Raw genomic sequence first — 22,794 nt, forward strand, 5'->3', positions numbered from 1 at the left:
TTATGACATCAATGTTTTGTGATTATGTAATTATATTGTTAAGTTAAGCTCTTGTCATTTCATGGTCGGATGATCCGAAGACGTTGTTTTGACGTTTAATTAAGTAAATTAGATTGATGCATTTGTTAATTGGATTAAGATTTTGCAGCTAATGTTACTTATGTTGTACGTTATTGTTTACCAAATGGTACCGAACAATCAGATGTAAATAGAAATCATACATAATAGTGATAGCACGGATTACTTAATAGTTAATTTGTGTGATGGGTACTTTACTGTACTTTTAGGGAATTAAAGGAGATGAAAAGTGGTGCAGCAAAAAACGTATAATGAATATTGAACCTATTCGAATAATAAAAGTTCATTAACACAATTAATCATCCTCCGAGCCTTTTTTCCCAACTATGTTGAGGTCGGCTTTTAGTCTAACCGGATGTAGCTGAGTACCAGTGCTTTACAAGAAGCAACTGCCCTACCTCCTCAACCCAGTTACCCGGGCAACCCAGTACCCCTTGGTTAGATTGGACATTATTAAAGAATATTAGACCACCAAAATCTCAAACACAAAAGCTGTGGATAGTGACTTTAGAATTTTTTGTATTCTGTTAATTTGAATGTGGTTCTGGTGTTATTTATTTAACACTAGACATTTGAAACACACAAACAAACTATCGCAGTAACATTTACATTAGCACATACTATCGGTAGTGGGTCGCCTGGCTCGGCGGCACAGCAGCAGCGCGGTGGCCAGCACGAGCAGCAGCGCCGCCGCGCCCAGCGCGCCGCCCGCCGTCACCAGCGCGCCGGGCGCGCCGCGGGGCGACGAGCCCGCGCTGCTGGTGCCGGCGGCGCTGCTCGCGGGGCTGCTGCCGGGGCCGGACGCGCCCGCTGAGCGGAGTGTTTTTGCTGTCTGGAGGGAGATGATGCATTTAGTGGTATGTAAAGTGGTAGTGGTATAGTATGTAATGTAGCATGAGAAATCCTTTCTGGTTGTGTAAAATTTTGATTGCGCATATGCTTAAATCTGTGTTAGTCTGGTGAATGGAATAAAACATTACTTTGTTTTGTGATTTAAAAAATATATATGAAAACTCGAAAAAAATATGCAAATTCGAAAAAATATGTATGTACAAAGTAAAAATGTATAATGTATCTAATGTATCAAAATCTTTCAGGTTTCTACAATAATTAACTAACACGCACTGTTTCATTCGCGTACTCTGACCATTGACGCATCAATTAAGAGCCAATCACAGACGTAATAAACTTGTAACTCGAAAATATAACGCACATTATATGAAGTATCAACTATCCAGCTCAATTTACCTTAATAGCGCTGAACTCGGAAGCAGCCTGCGCAGTGTAAGCCTGCAGCTTGATGTCATAGCCGGTGTCGGGCACGAGGTGCGAGAGCAGCAGCGCGCGCGGCGAGCCCGACGTCGTCACCTTCTCGTACGAGCCCGCTGATGACACCGCGCGGTAGTATACGTAGAAACCTTCGGCTTCTACTTCGCCGCCGCTTGTCCACTAAAACAACGAAGCAAGGAATAGGATAAAAATTGAAATTGAATTAAAATATTGACAGTAAATATATCATGAGGATATTCTAAGGTTATTTAAAGGTATTTCTAGATGCTATAGTTTTCTTCGCATGAGAAATCGTATTATATTATATTCTCCACCTACCCCTAGACTGGAAGACAGCTTTGGGAACTTTCTTTATATACTTAATCCATTCAAGTTCTTGTTAAGCCGTTTGTATTCCAATTTCTTCGCTCTGGCGCACCAATGAGCTCTTTAAGGTGAATGCTTCAACTGGTAGCAGGAACTTAATACTTCTTGATATCAACCGAATTAATACAGAAAAAAGAACTATTATGACTGGTACTCACCGTCCAATCCAGCTGTATAGTAGTAGGCGACATAGGAACCGCCCGCGTGAGCACGGGAGCACGCGGCGCCTTGAACCCGCCGCGCTGCAAGTGGAACCGCGCGCTAGACTTGCCCAGCTTGTTGTCCTGGTTCGAGTATACGGCTGCGATGCGAAATCTGGGCAGAGGAACATTTAGTTAATTACTATACAAATAGGTGTAAATAATAGAAGATAAAGCGGCAGTGGGCTGGCCGTACCGACGGTAGAATAATGGCGAGAGAGGATGGGTCTTGTAGCGGAAAAATAGTATAGAACGACGACTTTAGGTCGCAAGTAAGGTTGTAAGGTCACTAGAACTAATGAAGTACCAACAAGTGCATTGGACTGTAATGAGCTGATATTTGAAAAACACATTACACTAGAGCATAACATAGCGTTTAGAATGTTGAGCTTATGCATGAATAATGATACGGTATTATAAAGAATACCAAATATTTTCTTCAAAAGATCAAATCAAATAAAGTTGTATCGAATACATTGAATTTCACACACATTTTCACCGCACAGCCAAGTTGGCAGTCGTTTTAACAATATCAAGCAAATAACCGGAACGCGGTGTATATGACTATGTGGCGAGGGTGGCGTTGTGGCAAACTATATGAACAACTGCATTTGCCAGTACCACTGCACTGAATACGACCTTTTAGTGCCCCGCACACAACAAACTTTAGGTCGACCAATATTTTGATAACGATATCAGACCGGCTGAAAAGTTTGATTGGGTTCACGATAACCTTCAAAGTTGTTAACCAAACATTGGGCCAACTAACAGTCGTTTTAGTATAGATGATTCGGGGACGTAAGTCTTCAGTGAGGTTACGAAGTCCTTAATCGAATTTAATCAAGAAATTAATATGTTCATAATCTCTAAACATCACATTTCTCAAAATACACCTTTGAGTTTAACGTTCCAAGCACGTTGGTATTAGGTATAGATACAGCCAACATTCCTAGAATTAGAGTTGTCGAATAAAAGACCAATTAGACATTGGCTACTTGCGTGATGTCTTCAAAGAACCATAGCTAATGAATAAACTTACTTATAATATTTGCCGGGAGTGAGCCCATCGATCTGATACGAGTGTATATACGCCGGGATGTCCTGGTTGGCAGTATTCCACTGAGCATTGCTTGAGTTGCTCACCTCTCGGTATTGTACCTGAAACGGAGCCAAACGTTTATACGACTCGTCACCTTGTTTTCTTTATTTAAATAAAAGAATAATAAGATACTAGTTGTGCCCCACGGTTTCGCACATAGCTCACGAAACTTCTATGGCTTTTCTCATCCTCAACTCACGACACGTGTTAGTTTTCAATTTTGGCGTGAAAGCGTTATAGATGGATAGTTACTTTCGCATTTATTAGTGAGGACTAAAATTTATCACGATATTTATCACTATAAAATAGATAACGATATAAAAACTTGGTCTAGACATCTAAGGCCACTCATCTTACAATAACAGAAATTGAAATGAAGCCCGGCTATCTGCGCAGAGTGCTTTCAATAAATCCTTAGTTTCCGCGAACAGAATTAAAACGAATGCCAATTTGCCATCGTTAATTCCAATGAGTACTCTCACTCAGATAGACCACAAAAACTTACAGCTCGTATAAAATGCTAACTTTTGTCCGCATTTCCTTCTGTGAGCATCGGCGACGGACCAAAAGCAACGACTTAAACCATTACTTTAGTCCCTTTGAGCATTTTATACAAGAAAATACGAGTTCTCAAGAAAATAATTATGAATCGGGCTGTGTATCTTGTTTGTGCGATGCTCTCTATGTTAATACGGGCTTTTCTTTTCTGAGGTATGATATGAAACCTTGTGCGAGTTACTCAAATATGAAATGGTGACGTTGAACTTTATTGGATCTTGAACTCATAATATTCCTGGTTGTAGAATCAAATCAACTACTCGTGGCCTTTTAAGCACCTATTCTACTCAAATAATTAGTATTTACAACCATCTTATAAACAGGAATTTCTCAGTTTGACCTGTATACATATGTTTCCAGACAGCGTTTCCTGACACAGCATTAACTAACAATTATTTTTGTATATATAAAACGACTCGCCATACACTGATAAACCCTGAGAGGTTTGCGTTGTGTGGCTATATTATTGTATTGAGAAATTATGTAAGTGCCATAGAAATAAATAAATAAAAAATAAGAAATGTATGTTTTTCAGCATAGCATTTGTCAGACTTCGGAAGAGGTTTAGTTTTGAGTATTTTTTTTTTGTTTTTACAGTTATTTAATCTCAAAAAAAGGGTCTTACCTTGAAAAATCTTATGGGTAATCCTTGGTTATCGTGTGACCATGACACCATAACGCTCTCATCATTCAGTCTTGTAACGTTGGGTCTTGAAGGAGGAATCATGACGGCTGGCAACAAAAACTTTTTTAGGACCAAATAACATTTTTTTTTTCTAACTTGAGATACTTATGTCAGATTTCCATATAAAAGAAATTATTAGTTATTTGATAAGAAGATTATATAACAAAAATCTAGTGAATGAATAATTTCTTCTTATAGGTATAGAAACCGGGCATTAATGGTAACTTAATTATTTTGTTACCTTTATGTTTTCTAGGATTTTTCCTGTTATGCCTTTTGGGTGGTTGAATCGAGTATCTTGTCTTTGGAACTTCAGCTGGGTAATCCTGTACCAAAAAAAAAGGTAAGACAAATATTATTCTGGAGTTAGCTCTAGTCATTAACAGTTAAACACAAACAACTGATCTTACTACCTTTACATATAGTCTTAGGTACATACAAGAGTAACAAAAGTAAGAGTATGGTGAAAACAATCAGAGCTCGACGAACTTCATGGCGATTCGCTGCGCAGATACCAATTTTAGGAATCAGCGGCTCAGTTTGGTGAGGTATATGGTGAAATTAATTGCGAGCCGCCATTAAATTTGGTGACACTTATATACCAATATTACCTGATCTGGAATCTGCAGCGGCACTACAGTAAGCATGCCGGCGCCGTACGCGCAGCCGAGCTCATTGCACGCGAAGCATTGCACGATGCCCGCGTGGCGTTTCTCCACGTGCTCGATGAAGAGGTCCGTATCTGGGAGGAAATAAGGATCATTTTTGTTTAGCAACTTTTGAGAAGATGGATCGAGTGATAGTTACATAAAAAGGGCAGATTCATCTTAATCGTTTCATCAGTATAAAAGTGAAAGGGTTTCAAAAAAGCTAAAATACTTAACAGCTGGGATTTAGGTTGATAATTTTATGTATCAATTGAGGACTATTTTCAGTAGTGAACGTCCAATGGCTGATCTCAGCCAGATCTCATCTGATGATGATGATGATTATTGGTACTGAAGTCAGTCAAACAAATCATTGTATTCTTCGCGAAAAGGAATTATCATCACGAAATTCAATTTGAATCGGTGAACAGTGAAAATTTGTGTGCCTGATATTTCTATGGACACGATGTCAAAGGATAAAAATAAATAAAAAAGTTAAAACCAATAAATTCATCAGGTCGGAAGTAACATCGATATTGTGATTGGTTTTATGTCTGCATTTTATTTATAAAAAACGTGCAACAGGTATCCATGGCAAGTAATATTTATGTCCTTCATGGACGAATAAACTACCGGACACTGGCGACAAAAAAGCAATTGATATATGACGGTTTATGCAAAGGTTCACAAAAATAAAGTTTTCATTTTTCTGTATCGATTTATTCGGACAGTAGTTGATCGGAACAATAGCTTAATTAAAGAAAGATATTACAAGTTTGTTAGTTGCAATATGAAATCCAAACTGGCAAATTCCATTGGCTGTAGCTATTTAACCACTTTTCAATAAAGAGACAAATATCAAAAAAGTTAAGCGGTTACCAATTAAGATTGCTATAGAAGTACATAATGTTAAGTTCGATCTCCAAATCGAGCCATTTATTGTGCTAAAGCTGACGATTTCAAATTCACACTAAACCTCCGAAGAAACTGTCTAAATAATAGATACATTAATAAAAATCCACTCACTATTAGCCTTAACACCCTTTTCATTCTTCAGCACCTCAGCGTTCAAGACCCAGTACACACGAGGGGTTGGTTGTCCAAAGGAGTTGCCACAGGTCACATGCGCCTTGCCTCCTTCATTCGGCGTTGAAACGGAGACGTTACCGTCCCATCGAGGTGGTTGTAAGGCTATCACCTTCCAGGAACGACGGATGCCGTTGGCCGTGCATGAGTACACGCCCTATAAAAATATTGGGGAATTTATATATGTATGTGGTACATGGTTTGTGGTTTTTAATGCTCATTAAAGTGTACCGTAATTTTCCAATCAAACCTTTCTTTAAAAATATAGTAACTTTTTTAGGGTTCCGTAGCCAAAATGGCAAAAACGGAACCCTTATAGTTTCGTCATGTCCGTCTGTCCGTCTGTCCGTCTGTCACAGCCGATTTACTCGGAAACTATAAGTACTACAGTGATGAAATTTGATGGGAATATGTGTTGTATGAACCGCTACAAAAATATGACACTAAATAGTAAAAAAAAGAATTGGGGGTGGGGCCCCCCATACATGTAACTGAGGGATGAAATTTTTTTTTTCGATGTACATACCCGTGTGGGGTATCAATGGAAAGGTCTTTTAAAATGATATAAAGTTTTCTAAAAAACATTTTTCTTAAAGTGAACGGTTTTTGAGATATCAGCTCTCAAAGTCGTAAAAAGTATGTCCCCCCCCCTCTATTTTTATAACTACGGGGTATAAAATTCTAAAAAAATAGAGGTGATGCATGCTAATTAACTCTTTCAACGATTTTTGGTTTGATCAAAGTATCTCTTATAGTTTTTGAGATAGGTTGATTTAACTGTAATTTACGGAACCCTTCGTGCACGAGTCCGACTCGCACTTGGCCGGTTTTTTTATAATTATTTTCGCAAAGTAAATGAAATTGACGTTACTTATTGTTACTATACGTTACTAATTAAAAACGACTAATGACATGTCCTAATTATTTTGGTACCTAAGTGAAGGCTTGAGACCCTTTTTAGTGTCGTGGGATCAAATAAGTTAAGACCTAAGGTCGTCTCTTCACAATACCAAAGAGAACGCCGCCTTTGATTTAAAGACACAAAAAATATTTTCTAGATGAAGGCAGTACTTCTGAAAGGCACTCCAAAGCTTCTCGTGTTTGAGGGGGCAGAATCTTTTCTGCTATCTGAAAGCCTTCAAACACAATAGAATGCTTACACAAAAAATATCAAACACAATGTAAATAAAACGCTTTCACATTTTATAATGTTTTGAGATGGTAAAACTTCAACAGAACAATATTGTTTGAGGGACTATTGTAGATGCTGGCGAGTTATTATTTTAATTAAATTGTCGGTCTTAAATAGAATAAAACATTGTTAAGGGGTATATTTAGCAGAGTGCAGAATTCTGTTAACCCTTTAACACTTCCAGAATATTCAAGTCAATTAAAAAGAAGAAAAACCAACCTCTTGTTCCGGTGTAAAAGGCGATATCGTCAACATATGTTCATTCTCATAGGCCCTCAGCTCGCCGTCTCCCTCCAAACTCCACGAGATCTTCGGAGGAGGGGTACTGACGGCTCCGCACCACAGACGCAGCACGCCGTTGGGTTTCACCGGCATTGTTAGCACGTCTTCTTCGTCTATCACTCCTACGTAGTCTTCTGTTTCGAGGAACCTGGAAAGAAATAGACAGCTTACATTTTTATTCTTTGTAATGAGTTCTTAAACTACACAAACGAAGGATGAATGTCTTGTTGATCTAATGCAGCCAATTGCGACACCTTTGAATGGAGTCTCGGATTCGATTCCTCTGTTTGTGGGTCTGGAGTGCATTATTGTATTGAATATCTATCTACTATCTATAAATTAATTACATTGTTTTACGTATTTCAGACAACACGTTTCTAGTTGTTTTCAGCTCGTTGTTTTGCTCAAAAGCAGTCATTATAAATGATGTACAGTTAGTGTCAGATTACTGCGTACCTTGAATATACCCAATTATATGACTGTGTCTACACACATACATGTGTGTTATATGATGTGTGTGTGTGTGTTGTAGAAAACCCACGAAGAAAACTCAGTCATTTGGGCCTATCAATGTTATCTAAAATATTTTTTTTACTGATTCACTCACCTAACATCCCTGCTGGCTTCACGCTGAACATTCAAGTGCGTCCTCTGTGCTATCTCAAGGGCCTCCCCACTGAGCTCATTGGTGGCCCTGCAGCTGTATGTTCCACTGTCATCAGATGTCGCGTTGTGTATTACTAGCACGCCGTGAGGAGTTTCCAACTGTTTCCTCTTACCCTAGGAGAGAAACAAAAGAGTGTAAGTCAACGCTTGTTATTTTGAATGAGATTAAAGAATATGTTTAATGTCTTCGGTTCTATATGTACTCTTTAACATACCACTGCTGAATTAATGATGGCTAATATTTGTCTTGTTTCGAAATGGTGAATGAGTAGCAGTACGGTACACATTGCCAATAAATTGTCAGAATGAGTGCACCTACTACGCTCTTTGTTAGCTGTTCAATCTCTATTGAGAAGACATATATCGATTGAAAAGCTTGTCAACAAAGTTGTTATGAAATAATCAAAAGATAATATTTGACGATAATGTATGCTCCAGCTCATGTTTGTATTATGCCGAAGTATTTTCATCACATCTTGCATGTGTTTATCTAATCATTTATTTTACATAAATTTTCCAAGCCACTCGACAAAACCAGTGGTTAAAACTGTGTTTAATTTAAAAATTCCTTGGAAAACCCTATCTACACCAAATCAACATATTTATTTTTCACATTAAAATTGTTCACTTTCAACAAACTGAGCATGTGCATACCAAACAAAGTTAGTTAAAAATATTCGCATATAGGTTCACCTTACAAAGCGACCGCTAGTACACTAAACATGCTTTGATTCTGCGAGATAGAGGCTAAGCTAAACTAAGTTTACCAACTATTCACAAACAAAGCTTATAAGCCTTCTAGAGAGTCTGATTTCTTTTAAATATAAGTTTTTGTTCCTGTATTATTGCTGCAGGGATGGGCAATATAAAAGGAAATTAGTGTTGTGAAAATGGATGGACGTAATTGCTCGACCCGTTTCTCGATATGGTTGGTCTCATTCTTGTTAGTGAGACTGGCAAGTTTGAACTAAAGTAAAACATTATTAAAAACCAAGAAATATGTCTGCATTACACTGAAGGACGCATCGTAGAAATCTTTATGATTTTTCATTAGAGCCCACGCCTTAAACCGCAATTCAATGAACATCATCGCTCTGATACTTGATCAAACTATCGATAGACTAAAAAATTGCAATGTTCGGGGGCTCTTCGTCATGAAATAATTTCGCGAAACTATAGACCAAATTTAATTTGAATAAATAAGAAACATATTACATTACATAACTGACTAAAATAAATAACTGACTTTGATGATGATCGTGATGACATCACACAATGAAATAATTACTAATTCACCTCCCGTACGTGGTAATCAAGCTATAAATCGTATAAATCGTTCGTAGGAATAAACCGAACCACATTTTAAGGTAGGTCTGCATATTCTTGTTTCATTTTCCAATAAACTTTATTGTCACATTAATATTATTTAAGTATTGTATCCATAATGTACCGGTGTATTATAGTGGCACTAAAACGAAGTACTAATTAAAATTATGGCTAGACTCGTCTAATGTTAAACAGATATTTTAATTTTGTATGTTAATAGAAATAATGGAAAAGTGCATTTTCCTGAGAGCTTTACTTTATACAATTTCATTAAAGATTCTAGTGTTTATTATATATTATCATAGGAGTGGTACATATAAGGATTATTACAGGGGCAGATAAAGGTAATATATAAACTAGTAGGTACCTACTTCTCTTAAGTGTGTATATATTTCTCTTATGTAAGTACTTTCTAATGTACTGCCCTCTCCTTATGGGCTGTCTTATGTGCTCTACCTATTCTTCAAGTACTTGAATGAAAAAAAAAAAATTCAACCATATCGACACAACCTTTTTTGAGGGCTAGATCCGAAAGTATGGCCTAACCGCCTTAGTGAAACAAAATATCTAGCAAACAAATATTAAAGAGTTCTACGTACCCTGGACCCTTCCTTCCACCAGGTGAGAACAGCTGGTGGCTCCGACATTGGCTCCTTACAATGCAGGATAACGGTATTCTGCAGTGGGGCGATGATCACTCTCTCTTCGGCCGTGATCTTGTCAGAATGGTTGATAAGCCTCGCTACCGTCAGCCGAGCGGGGATGGAAGTCAGGCTTATGGCACCATACCATACTACACACTGGAACAAACGTACATATTTTTGATGTATATTAATTGAAAGTAAGCGCAATCGATTATGATTGCACCGATGTAAATAGGTTTTGTAGGGAGACATTGGAAATAATTATAAGCTTCTTTTTATCTGGGTAAATAAAGTTCATTGCTAATAATGACAGTAAAGCATAAGTGAAAGAGTAAGGACCTATCATAGCTACATACGAAAAGATTTCCTTGATATGTTGTCATATCATATTTTCGGAGTTCACAAAACAAAGACCGAACAACAGGATAGATGATTACATTGACAGAATTTGTAGTCGCGAAAATTAAACCCAAGAATGTTAAAGGTCTCATAAATGCGAGCAAACCCACGGAAAACAGCAAAGTCGATTTAATAACTGCTGAATGTTAGATCTGAAATGTTTGACTGACGATGTGCGAATCGGAGTTTTAATCAAAAAGTGTTGATTCACTTTCCACTTGACTTTTTAGTTTAGCCGTGAGTAATAGCAGCACTGGAAAATAGAACTAATCAAATGGGAGTGGTATTTAGTACAGTTTTTTTTTAACATTTCATGTACGATGCCGTTTTGAGCCCGGAGCGTGTGTGAAATGTTATCTATCGGCTTTTTCTATTAAGCATTTCTCGAGTGTGAATTGGAGCCTGAATTTAATAACAATAAAAGCCCTAGCATACTGCAAACTTTCAGTCGGCCGATAGTTTGATCAGATACTCAAATCAGTATGGAGATGAAAGGTAGTGAGCACATTACAACGATCAGTTATCCGGCCGGTATCAGAGCGACTATAAAGTTTGATTAGCTTCACCATTTCTTACAAAATGAACTGTCTGTCAACTACTGGGCTAGCAATCCACCGACTTTCTGAGTGCGGGGGCCATTGCACATTTTTAGTAGCGTTTTTTTCTGTTAAAAGTCTCAGTTCCTAAATTCAATTACGCCAACAAAAGACAGAAAACATGTGACACTCAAAACAATTAAATCCACCACCTACAACCCAATCCAATGATTACAAATAGCTAAAATTAGAAGCTGATCATTATATAATCTACCACAGGTGAAACTCGGACACTATTCAGGATTCCCCGTGGCTTATCCCTTAGTCACCTCTTACGAGGCCCATGGGAGCTACGTGATCATCCGTAACCGACCATCACATGGGGACGATTGTTAATCTTGTCTGATCTTGATATATTGCCTTTTAGCGAGCTCTGGTTTCAGCAAAATTAGAGACTTCTATTTTGGGAATCTAGTATGGTATTTTTGCGGAAAACTTGATGAATATAAATTAAAATGCATTTGTCCAAAATAGGCTAAAAAACAATGTTTTTCGAAGCTCGAAAACATCCCCCCATCTTGAAAAAGCTACTATCCTACTAGCATCGACATAAAAAATTGACGTATTTGTAGAATTCGTAGTAACGTTAACAACAACAACAACCAATTAATTTTTGTAACAAATGATTCATAAAGCGACAATATTCAAAACCCGGAATCGTCATTTAACTATCTAAAACCATAGAGATTAAGCGTGGTTTTGTGCCGCCAATTGAAGCATTATTTCGAGTAACAGTAATTGCCTATTATTGTCAGCCTTAGGCTTGCACAAATGGTAAATACCATTGTCAATCATTTGTAGCTAGTGGTACAAAATTATGTTAGCGTTAATTGCATTTAGTTGGCATTTATGCAAGCCTTTGAATCGACGAATTTTGAGTTTACCAACATTGTAATTTTAACTGATTGGTATCCATACTAATATTATAAAGCTGAAGATCTATTTATGCAATATTATGAAGTTTGTTTGTTGATTGTATGTGAGCTTCACTTATGAACCAGTTATCGTCCAGTTTAAAGTTAGAGAGCCCATTTATTAACGAAGTCTTTCTATAACTTTAAAATTACTTTTTTGTCTGGGTGCGCGAAGTAGTTTCTATATATAAACTATGTAGGTATATATGGCGGTAATAAGCTAAGGATATGCTCACCTGATACCAAGTAGTTTCCATATTCATTAGAACTTCAACCTCCAACTTAGTACTTCTTCCTGGCAATCCTGGTATGATCTTCTTGCTTTCCCCCTCCTCTACGTCCGTCCAATGATCATCATCTCTGTCTGGTTTCCATCTCCAGACGAACCTCTCGCCGGGCACGTTGACTTCGCACTCGAAGGTCACTCGATCACCCAGGGGTGCTATCACAGACTCCGGGTATTTTGTGAACTTCATCTCCAGTTCTGAAAGAAAGCATAAGGCTTATAAGAAATGGCTGATGTAAGATGGCAAGCATGGGCACAATCAAGCTTTTGTTACTACCCACATAACACCAGATTAGTGCTTATAGACCATTGATGCCTGTAGCACACCTCCGCTGCGAAACCCAAAGGACGAAACCGCCATAGTTTCGCTGTGAGTTGTGAGTTGTTGGGCGGCGAAACAATAGCGAAATTCCCTGCTCTAACGTACAAAACTGACTATGACGTTGTCTCTTTCTAACATGATTTCGCTCATTTGCTTAGGCGCCGTCTGCCGTCCGCTCGTTGTCCGCCAGTTGTCCGCCAGGGCGGAGATGTAGACGGCGCCTAAGCAAATGGGCGAAATCATGTTAGAAAGAGACAACGTCATAGTCAGTTTTGTACGTTAGAGCAGGGAATTTCGCTATTGTTTCGCCGCCCAACAACTCACAGCGAAACTATGGCGGTTTCGCCCTTTGGGTTTCGCAGCGGAGGTGTGCTACAGGCATCAAATATATGTCTCTTAAACATTCACTCTTGTCAGCAATTGTCCTGAATAACTTTCCCTAGTTGAGAAAATAGCTAGGTCTTTAAAACACATAGTCTTTGGGATTATAGAAGATGAAACATTCTGTATACAAAATAATAATATCGCAAGCGGGCATTGCATCGATGCCGTGAAGGATGAATATGGAGCTAAAGGAATTTCTGCAGAGGATATAGAAAACCGGTCAAAGAGAACATTCTGCCGGAAGATAGGGCCTGACAAAGCACAACGTTACAAAATACATACACGGACAATCTTATTCAAAACATATCAAATATGTACCAGAATTCAAACCATAACACATAAACAGCGTATGACAAATTACATTCGAAAATGACTTTGACGGTTTTGTAAGTAATTTGTATTTCTCAACTTACTGCGAAGATTTGTCTATTGCGCTTCGTTGCAAGTTTGGAACAAGTTCCAAGTAACAAGTTCGAATTGAACTGCTTTTAGCAAGATAAACCGATGTCGTTCTCTGAATGTAAAACAGGTCATAAGAACATTTACGACGTGAACGTTGCAAGGAGAAAAATTTCGTTAAACTCAACCGACATTTTATCACATTTATCGAATGTCCGTAATCAATACACACGTAATAAATAATTCTCAAGATCAAAAGGAGCACAATTAGAATCTTTTTTTTTTTATTTGCATACCAAAAGACTGGCCATAACAATAAAAAAAGAAATCTTGCCGTCCTTGATACCTTGTTACCCACACATTTCGATCTCGGATGACGCATACAACTTCAGCAGAATAAGCTCATAATAATACATTGTGCATACCATTCACGACCTTATGCTGTTAACCAATAAGTTCACATTGAACCGCAGCCAGTAATTGAGATGTTACGTTTTATTTTCCTTTGTTGTCGGGCACCAATTTATGTGATTTCAGTCCCGTCAGTCATTGACCGTAACTTTATGGAGAATTTTTAAAATTTCATCTCTTGCCGTGTACAAAATACTTTACGAACGAATTGAAAAGGCGATTTTGTATTGAAAGGCACGTGTTCAATATTTATTATATTGTTGTCCAGTTATTGGAATAAAAGATGTAACTACATACTGAAAGAGATATGCCCTTTAGTGTGGCGTTATTTTAAACAGTTGGTGTTTCAATTACGAGAATATCTGCAGGAGACTTTTTGTAATAGCGTGCAAATTATTGTTTTTATATGATTTGACATGGATTATTTTGTGATAAAGATAAATATAAAGATATTTTATGTGATATACTTCGTGAAAACTACACGGTTGTTGTTACTGCTGGCATCAACTACAATTAATATAAATGGTCCTTCTACAAAAACTTACACATGTGTCAAACACTTGTCTAAAAAAAGTGTGGCTGCAAAATGGACCTTATTTCAACGTCATAATTTGTCATTTTTTTAGACAGGTGTTAAACTGACGTTAAAAGTTTTTGTGGTAAGACGGAAAATGTTTAGTAAATGTATGCTGATTACTGATTTGTATCTGACGCTCTATATTACATTATTTTGGTGATATAAACTCATGATCGTGATTGCTAATGATGATACCCATTCAATTACAACCACGCCTTCCCCATAAAACGTTAATCACTTCCTGAACATCGTCTTTTTACCTTTAATTAATTATAATACTCTACTTGTGTAATTATTACCGCTTTTCTGACAAAAAAATTATAGTTCAAGAATATAACTGAATGTTAACCGGTTGTATGAGGTAAGATTAGGATCTTTAGAAATAAACAGTGTTTATGTCTCGTCTCGCAACTAAAGCAATACTTCTGTTAATTTATTCGGAACATATTCTTGCACTTAACTGAATCTCCTTTTGGTCATAAGCCATTACGGCATTTTCATATGCATTCCCATTTTGAATAGAGAATGTTGGAACGCATTCTATATTCAAAAAGATGACTTTTCTTAACTGGGTATTTGACGAGGTGAAAATTAAAATCCTTCATCATATTATTCATTTGGTAAAGCATCTAAAAAATACACTTTCATTATCTTTTTGTTTAAAAAAAGATTTTCATTATTTTATCGTTGTTGTAGGTTAGCAAAATAAGTATGCAGCTTGTCGCGAAAAATCTGTGACGTCATAGTTCGGTTTTTCATACAACTTGCATTACAGCGCATGTTTTGTGCAGTTGACAGCTGTACATTTTCAAGGGATAATAGCATTATTTGTACTGACTGCCAGAATTTGTCACCTGCACCAAGAAACGGTCAGACCATATTGAATTTTACTAATTTTCAAATACCGTATTCCAAAACATGAACAAATTACAGATATGCATCAAACGCCATAGAGGAACGCAACAAGTGATGTTCACATGCATTCCGACACAAACCGGTTGGCAACACCATCGCATCGCCACGAGATGTGATGCTCTGTAGGATTGCCAATCATACGGACAAAACCTCATTTGTGTTTATATATTACTGAACTTATTTACTTCTATTACCTATCAGGCTTTGGAAAAACGTATGTATTTTCTTTAGCCTTCGTCTCAATAAAGTTGGCGTTTGCAAAAGAAAAAAAAAGTCTTAGTATGATGTGGAGTAATATATACTAGTTTGTTGGTTTATTTCTACCCTAAACGCTCTGAAACTCTTCCTGAATAATATAGGTTATATTTTATCCCGGTACTTTTTATATTGATATTTTTGTAAATTAAACGAATACTTGTAGCTGAAGGTGTTTTTAGATACCAAATTTGCATTTCGGTAAACTAGAACTCTAGAGCTGATGATTTAAACCAATTACACTCCAGAGCATTGAAATCGGGTCACTATCATAAATTCTCCTCACCTGTAAATTCTGGTATAGTGAATAGAAATAAATGTAGTTTTACGTTCGATAACACATACAGGCATACAGTTTTTTGTCCAACTTTATGAAGCCATTATTCACGTTTCAGAGATGGTAAAAATTTTGTTAGCGTCCCAAATGCATTGATAGTAAATCGAGATATTTATGAGCTATAATTTTATATACGAGCTATCATATTTCAATGCCTAGTATTTCTAAGCACCAATACACGTTGAATAGCACTCTGAAACGACGATAGACGTCGAAACAAAATTTCATAAAACATGTAGAATAAAATTCATTGAATAGATTTATATTCAAATTGCATGTGCGCAAATAGTAAATGTAATAATTTACATACAATCAAATTACTAGTGATTAAATTATATATCAATTTCGCAATTCTACAAACTGCAAACACAAACATTTTTGGAATTTAATTCAGAATTCCGAGTAGATTAAAATTAAGGATGCGTCACAAAAATATACGGTAGTTTATTGATTTCTGACACTTACGCGAATATTAGACATTTAAATAAAACTACTTTTACGGATTTTATCGCGTTATATTAATATTATTTAATCCCGACGTTTCGGATCCTTTACAGCATCCATGGTCACGGGCAGACTAAGGTGTTGGTCGTCTTGATATATTAGTTACAAACAGCTACCCTACATTTTGTTGATTATTATTGACAATCCGATTCACGCAAAACGAGCTCACTGTATCCATAGGTCGAGCAGTTGTAGGATTAAATCAAAATCCAAGCCTACAACTGCTCGACCTATGGATACAGTGAGCTCGTTTTGCTCGGGATTAAATAATATTAATATAACGCGATAAAATCCGTAAAAGTAGTTTTATTTAAATATGATGTCCTCCTAGCCGATTATCGGCTACGGCGGCTGTTCTCATGTAAGGAGATTAGCCAACTGCGCAGGACATATTATAGTGCACAAGCATTTGCGCAGACACAGGTGCACTCCCTATTCCTTCACTCTCATAGCCCGATGGGACGGCAATCCGACACGACCGGAAAGAGATCAGGCGCAGGACCGACATTTACGTGCTCTCCGATGCACGGGTGAATCAATCACCAACTTCCAGGCTTCGGGCTGCTTTGTGAAAGTCTTCTAAAACCCACAAAGCGATTTCGGCCCGACTCGGGAATCGAACCCGAGACCTCGTGCTCAGCAGCCACACTTGCGACAACTAGACCAACGAGGCAGTTAATTTTAAATATACGGTAGTTGGCAGCTGCTACCAATACTTAACTAGGCACGTTTTAACTTCATAATAATCATATTCTTGTCCTGGCAAAGACAATTTAAATCAAGGAAATGGCTTAATTCTGGTCAAATAAACAGTCATTGCATGAAGCAATAATATTTATAACAAATAATTCCAAACATTTTCCTTCTTCCGATTTTCAGTAAAGAAAGGAATTTAAGTTATTCAGGCGAACGTACGCTGAGATAGCTTTCGAATCGCGTTCGTAAATAACAAGTGAATCATATTATTATTTCACATTGCCTTTCATATCGTCGGTCGTTAAATTGACAGGACTGTTGTATGATACTGCATTTTTAATCATTATCATGCATAATAAGAGCTCATTTATAACGAATCCCAATAAAATACAGTTTTCGCTGGCTTAATCATATATTTAATTCATTTTTTATTGAGAGTCACTGGGAATCTTTTTATACCTTTACCAGATCTTTTAAAAGTGACACTGAATATTTTTTTATTCTTCCTTTCTCTACTAATGACTAGTAAATAAATAAATAAATAATTTATCTTCCCAAACAGAAATATTTTCTCAAATCGGTTCAACAGTTTCGAAGACTTTAGGGTACAAACACGCAGAGAAAGAAAAAAATCTTCTAAATAATAATATTAGTTTATAACTATCAATTTGGCTCACAATAACTAATTTACAAAGTGTCAAATCAAGTTAACAGTTGCAGTTACCAATCAAACTCAGAAACAAACGACCAACTCAAAATCTTGACACACAACATCAAACATCCGAACCGCCGTCTAATCAAGTGCTGACCAAATCCAATTTCTGAACGAGCCGTTTCGAATCAAAACTAGTCTTGGCAACTAGAGAAACGGAAATAGAAGAAAAAATATAACAAATCCTAAACGAGTAGGTGGCACTAATGACTTCACACAAATACTTGGACAATAATGACTAGTAAGCGTAAAATTTGTTCGGCACACACACACAAACATAGGAAACTTTTTTGGGTTCCCTTCAAAATGAATAGAGGAATTAGGGACCCTTTGAAAATTAAGCTCCTTATATTTTTTGTGTAATATTGTGTCTGACTGAATAATAATAGTGCAAAAGTATGAAATAAAATTACAGTGTCTTAGCCAAAACACACGTCTTACATTGTTATATTAAATAGTATGATTTAATGAAATAAAATACATTATTTATATACCTTGATGAATTGAATGCATGTAAACAAAAGCTTGTTTTCAAAACATTAAACTTTATTGAACCTACATCATAGCCACGTTGTAGGTACCACTTTTTTATTCATTTATAAGTATTAATATTCACACATAAATAAATGCGCGATATTATATAAAAACGACGGAACCCAGTAATCTGTGATTATTTTTTTTTGTCCTTTTACCGCCACTAAGTCGGTATCGTTGTGTGCGTAGCTACCTGCGGTATCCGGGAGCTTGCCCATCGTGTCTGCTACAATTCCAAAATAGACAAAAAATCTTATCGCTTTACACCTCGTACATCACCACTCCTCTATCCTTTCACGCCGAAGACAACCTTTATGAGCACGCAATGATTATCGAAAAAAGCTCTTGAGATTTCCTTCGACATAACTACGAAGATATACAGATACCTATTAAGAGATAGAAGGTTTGTAGTATGTATTTACGTAGTAATAATTTGTTTCGTATTCCTGTTAGGCCCATCTGCGTTTAAATATATGTTGCTCTTAACGTATTAAAATCGAGTCTATGATTTCAGAACTAAAGATCCTCTTACCCTTTGAAAATTGTGGTATGTTCCTAAGCTTTAATATTATCAGCAATGTTACCTAAATTATCTATCGGATTTCCCAAACCTATCCCTGCATAACGTAAGCTTCAGCTTGATGCACTTACTTCTGACCGGATCATATTCAAATACTTAATTGCTTGTATCAAATATTTTTAATAAAATGTGTACTCACGTGCTATAGCTGGCACGAGTATTGCCAGAAGCAGCTGCAAACGCAACGCCGCCGCCATATTGGCAACCTGAAAAAAAAGAACGGATTAAAAAAAACAAAGCTTTTTTTGTTGGCAAGGGGACCAAAGTATTAAGTCTGCTAGATATTTGAATGTGTTCCCTTTGAAATAAGCCTTGAATATAACGAGACTTTTTTTCCTTTTACTTTTTGCAAGGAGAAGTACCTAGTTGTGTCATAAAAATTATACGGCTTACTGATATTTATCATCATTGATGTTTTATTGTAAATAATAATAGCTTACTAAGTGGCGCGATTCTTCCAAGTTCTCAAGTACTTTTACAAAAGCCTTTATTGATACTTCAATTAAAAACATTAGCACAAATACTTAAGATGTTAGCTCATCATAACACAGAGGTATTACAGATCTTAATCATTGGGATTAGTCAGAGGTCACCAGTTCATAGACAACGAATTAAGACTATCTCGTTATCTCAATTAGACACGGCAACTTCTATGATCTAGGTACTTTATAGATTAGTAATCATTGACGTTCCAAGGAGGTTAAAAAAGACATTCAAAACCTCCGTGGCACTTCGCAAGACTGACCCTTCAAGGAAAGAAACGAGATTTGAAAAGGGTCGGATGAAATGTCAAAACGTTCAACCAATAAAAAAGACTGATTCAAAATTCGAATAAAATTGTTCCTTTTGAATGCAAATCTCATATGACAGCCTTTTAAATGTCGAACGCGTATAAGGAAAGATGAACCGACATCAAAGTCTGTATGACAATACATTAATTCGAAGATAAAACTTTTATGCTGTAAATTAAGAGGGCGTGAAAACATTTCTCATTCTAAGATAAATACTTAAATATCCAGTTACCCAAATACAACCAAATATAAAGAGTAGGTACCTATCTCTACACTACAGTATGAAAGAAAACAGTTTTCGTTGAGTTTTAAATGCGAATGTCCTGTTTGTATTCCTCTGACCTTAATTAAATAATGTGTATCATATTTTTGTCACAGTCACAATGTTCCTTATCTTATCTCATCATTACACGCATAAAATTTCAACCAAGAACCTTATAATATGATTACCATAGCAGCTAGAAAATACGATTTCAAACGGCAACGTTTAAACGCATTCGAAAAGCGAAAGCATTTTACCACTCAGCCTATTTTATTTCTGTCATAACCCACGTGAAAAAGCAAAACACAATTTTAAAATTAGAACGCCGTTGAAATCGGATACCGACGCGTGCCAATAAACCAAAATAATACGTTAATAACTCGCTAACCGCTACAGACCGTTATTTATAAACAAAACTAACTTCAGCAACAATGATCCTTTTATTGCATAACTCCGATACATTCTTGATCGATCGTGCGTTTACAAGAATGTGTTGTCATTTCGTCTCAAACATCACAAGATTAAATGTCAATATCTTTGATAATTTGCATAGCTACGCGAACTTGATCATAAAAATTAATGTATTTATGAATAACTCAGTGGGTCGCTAATCTATGGTAATTATTAATTTATAGACAGCCCACCGCGATGTTTTTGTTGACTATTTATCACAAAGTTGACATTAAGCTAGTCGTAATGGCGGTAGTATATCGTAATCATCTAGTAATAGCCAGTGAAGAAATCGCCGATCGATAACCACTTGATATTGCTGGCTAATGGCCAGCTAATAACGTTAATAGATGTTAACTCTAACGTTATAGCCCGGGTTATCGAGCCGCGAACGTTATTTTATAAAAGTAATCACGGTTTCGCCCACACTAACGCGGTTCTCTCTAGTCCTGACTTTCCTTTTTCGTAGCATTAAACCCAAGCTTGTTAGCGGCGAAAGAACTTTGTTTTTCTAAAGTTAATTTGCTGGCAACTAAAAAAAAAGAAAGTATTTTTTTTCTACGCCAATTGGTAGGAACATCTCTATGGCACTCATAGGTATTACCTTTGCCAAATGCTTTTATGTAAAGTAGCCTGAACGGGGTAGTAGCGTAGTGCTTGGCTAAATTTTCTCATCCTGGAAAGTTGGGCGTATGTACACCAGTCAGTTCCAAACTATCGAATAAATATAAGGGGTTTATTTGAATCGAACTTCGGATACCTAGTTTGATTGTACTTAGTAATATTAAAGCAACGAGTTCCGCGAGTGAATTTTACTTCAATGTATTAAAGTTATATTTTGCTTATGTTGCAGTCAGATCAATACCTCGTTACTCTTTGCGTACGTCAATTTCGCGAGTGGATCTAAACTTATGCTTGCACGTGAACAAAGGGGAAATGCAACAATAGTTGTGCGACGTTGCAAACATGCAAAATCCGCCCTTAGAGACGCAATATGTCGCTCAATTTGAATGTAGGTTTACAACCAACAATACATTAGGTATCACTAAAGTAATGTATGTAAGATGTAGTTATCATGATGGATTAGCAAACAGTTTAGCCGTAGAGTTTGCCGTCACGTTCATTAGGAATTCGTCACACGCTGAAGGTGGTGGAGTTGTATCGGCTACTAAATAACAAGAATTTGCTTGCATGTGTGACTAACGATTCATAGAAAAGGGATCACTATTATAATAAAATATGGGTGAACGTGGATAATAATATAACTGTTTTTGTTGGAACACAAAAACACGCTTCCTCGTTCAGTTATTTAACGGAAGTCGGACTCGAAAGCTCTTATTTCTGTTCCAGCAAATTGGTTCTTAGTAACAAATGACAACTGTCTTTATTAGTTTACTCTTTTATAAAATGTTTTTCGCGTAGACAACCAATGAGAGTAAAGTAGGAATTATGCTAGGAAAATAATGCTATTAGCAAGAAAATAATACCTACCGTAGTAAGAAATAAGGACCTACATATTTTTATTTACTTCTATACGAGCGTCTTATATTCAAGAGATATACTTTTGATTTCCTAGGTTTACTATTACTTCAAAGCAAAATGACTTTTTGTGTTCCTCTAATTGTGGTGTGTGTATGTTACCGTAAGATTACAAACATCGTTAGATTACAATCTATCTCGAGAGATTGTAAACTGTCGAATTATTGTGAACCGTAACATCTGATTGCAATTTAACGCTTTATTTTTCGCTATATTATAATCTATCGATGAGAAATTGTCAAATTGTCAACTGTCCGAAAGCTCTCTCTGATTGGTCAGTCTTTTTGTAAGATCGACCAATCACGACCAGCCGTTCTGTTCCCATGGAGTTCCCGTAGAGTTAGGAATGAAATAGAGGTGTCAGTTAAATAAAATAAATGCTCTTCAAAAATTCTTCAAGTATTAAATTTATATAAAAATAACTCTTATAAAAATACGGTTAGGTATTTTGTCTTCAAATACAAACTAATATTTAAAAATAAAATAAAAGGGGTGCTAATTAAACAGGCTTCTTTTTAATATCATTATTCGCCACCAAAAATGTATGTTGCCTTCTAAATGACTAAGTCAGCCACAATTAATAAAGCGTCGAGCATCTAAATAATACTATCTTAGCCACGAGTTATCTTCCACTCTAAATACAACTCAGCATGATGGTTATTTTTTTGCATCTAAATTTGTAGCATGCATTCTAACAGTAAACTTCTTAAATACTATTAAATGACATCATAAACATATTTATTTACCTTCTAATTTTTTAACTCGTACCTACTGAGTTTTTTGTTTAAAATATAACACATCCCATATTAATT

General features: G+C 36.4%; 1 protein-coding gene across 1 annotated transcript in view; it reads right to left on the reverse strand.

Moving 5' to 3' along the window:
* The window catches only part of LOC124636449 (interference hedgehog-like), a 44,035-nt gene that overhangs the window by 2,533 nt on the left and 18,708 nt on the right, over positions 1–22,794 (reverse strand). Inside the window, exons 2-14 of the mRNA XM_047172543.1 lie at positions 19,080–19,146; positions 12,265–12,512; positions 10,075–10,275; positions 8,091–8,263; positions 7,421–7,631; positions 5,950–6,166; positions 4,888–5,018; positions 4,518–4,602; positions 4,217–4,323; positions 2,974–3,092; positions 1,893–2,049; positions 1,327–1,527; positions 700–910 (exon numbers count right to left, since the gene is read on the reverse strand). Of these exons, the coding sequence (XP_047028499.1) occupies positions 700–910; positions 1,327–1,527; positions 1,893–2,049; positions 2,974–3,092; positions 4,217–4,323; positions 4,518–4,602; positions 4,888–5,018; positions 5,950–6,166; positions 7,421–7,631; positions 8,091–8,263; positions 10,075–10,275; positions 12,265–12,512; positions 19,080–19,137 (2,119 nt within the window). The 5' untranslated portion in view covers positions 19,138–19,146. The remainder of the gene's footprint in view (positions 1–699; positions 911–1,326; positions 1,528–1,892; positions 2,050–2,973; positions 3,093–4,216; positions 4,324–4,517; positions 4,603–4,887; positions 5,019–5,949; positions 6,167–7,420; positions 7,632–8,090; positions 8,264–10,074; positions 10,276–12,264; positions 12,513–19,079; positions 19,147–22,794) is intronic.

The sequence above is a fragment of the Helicoverpa zea genome, chromosome 14 (genome assembly GCF_022581195.2).
Source record: "Helicoverpa zea isolate HzStark_Cry1AcR chromosome 14, ilHelZeax1.1, whole genome shotgun sequence".
NCBI classification, from domain to species: domain Eukaryota; kingdom Metazoa; phylum Arthropoda; class Insecta; order Lepidoptera; family Noctuidae; genus Helicoverpa; species Helicoverpa zea.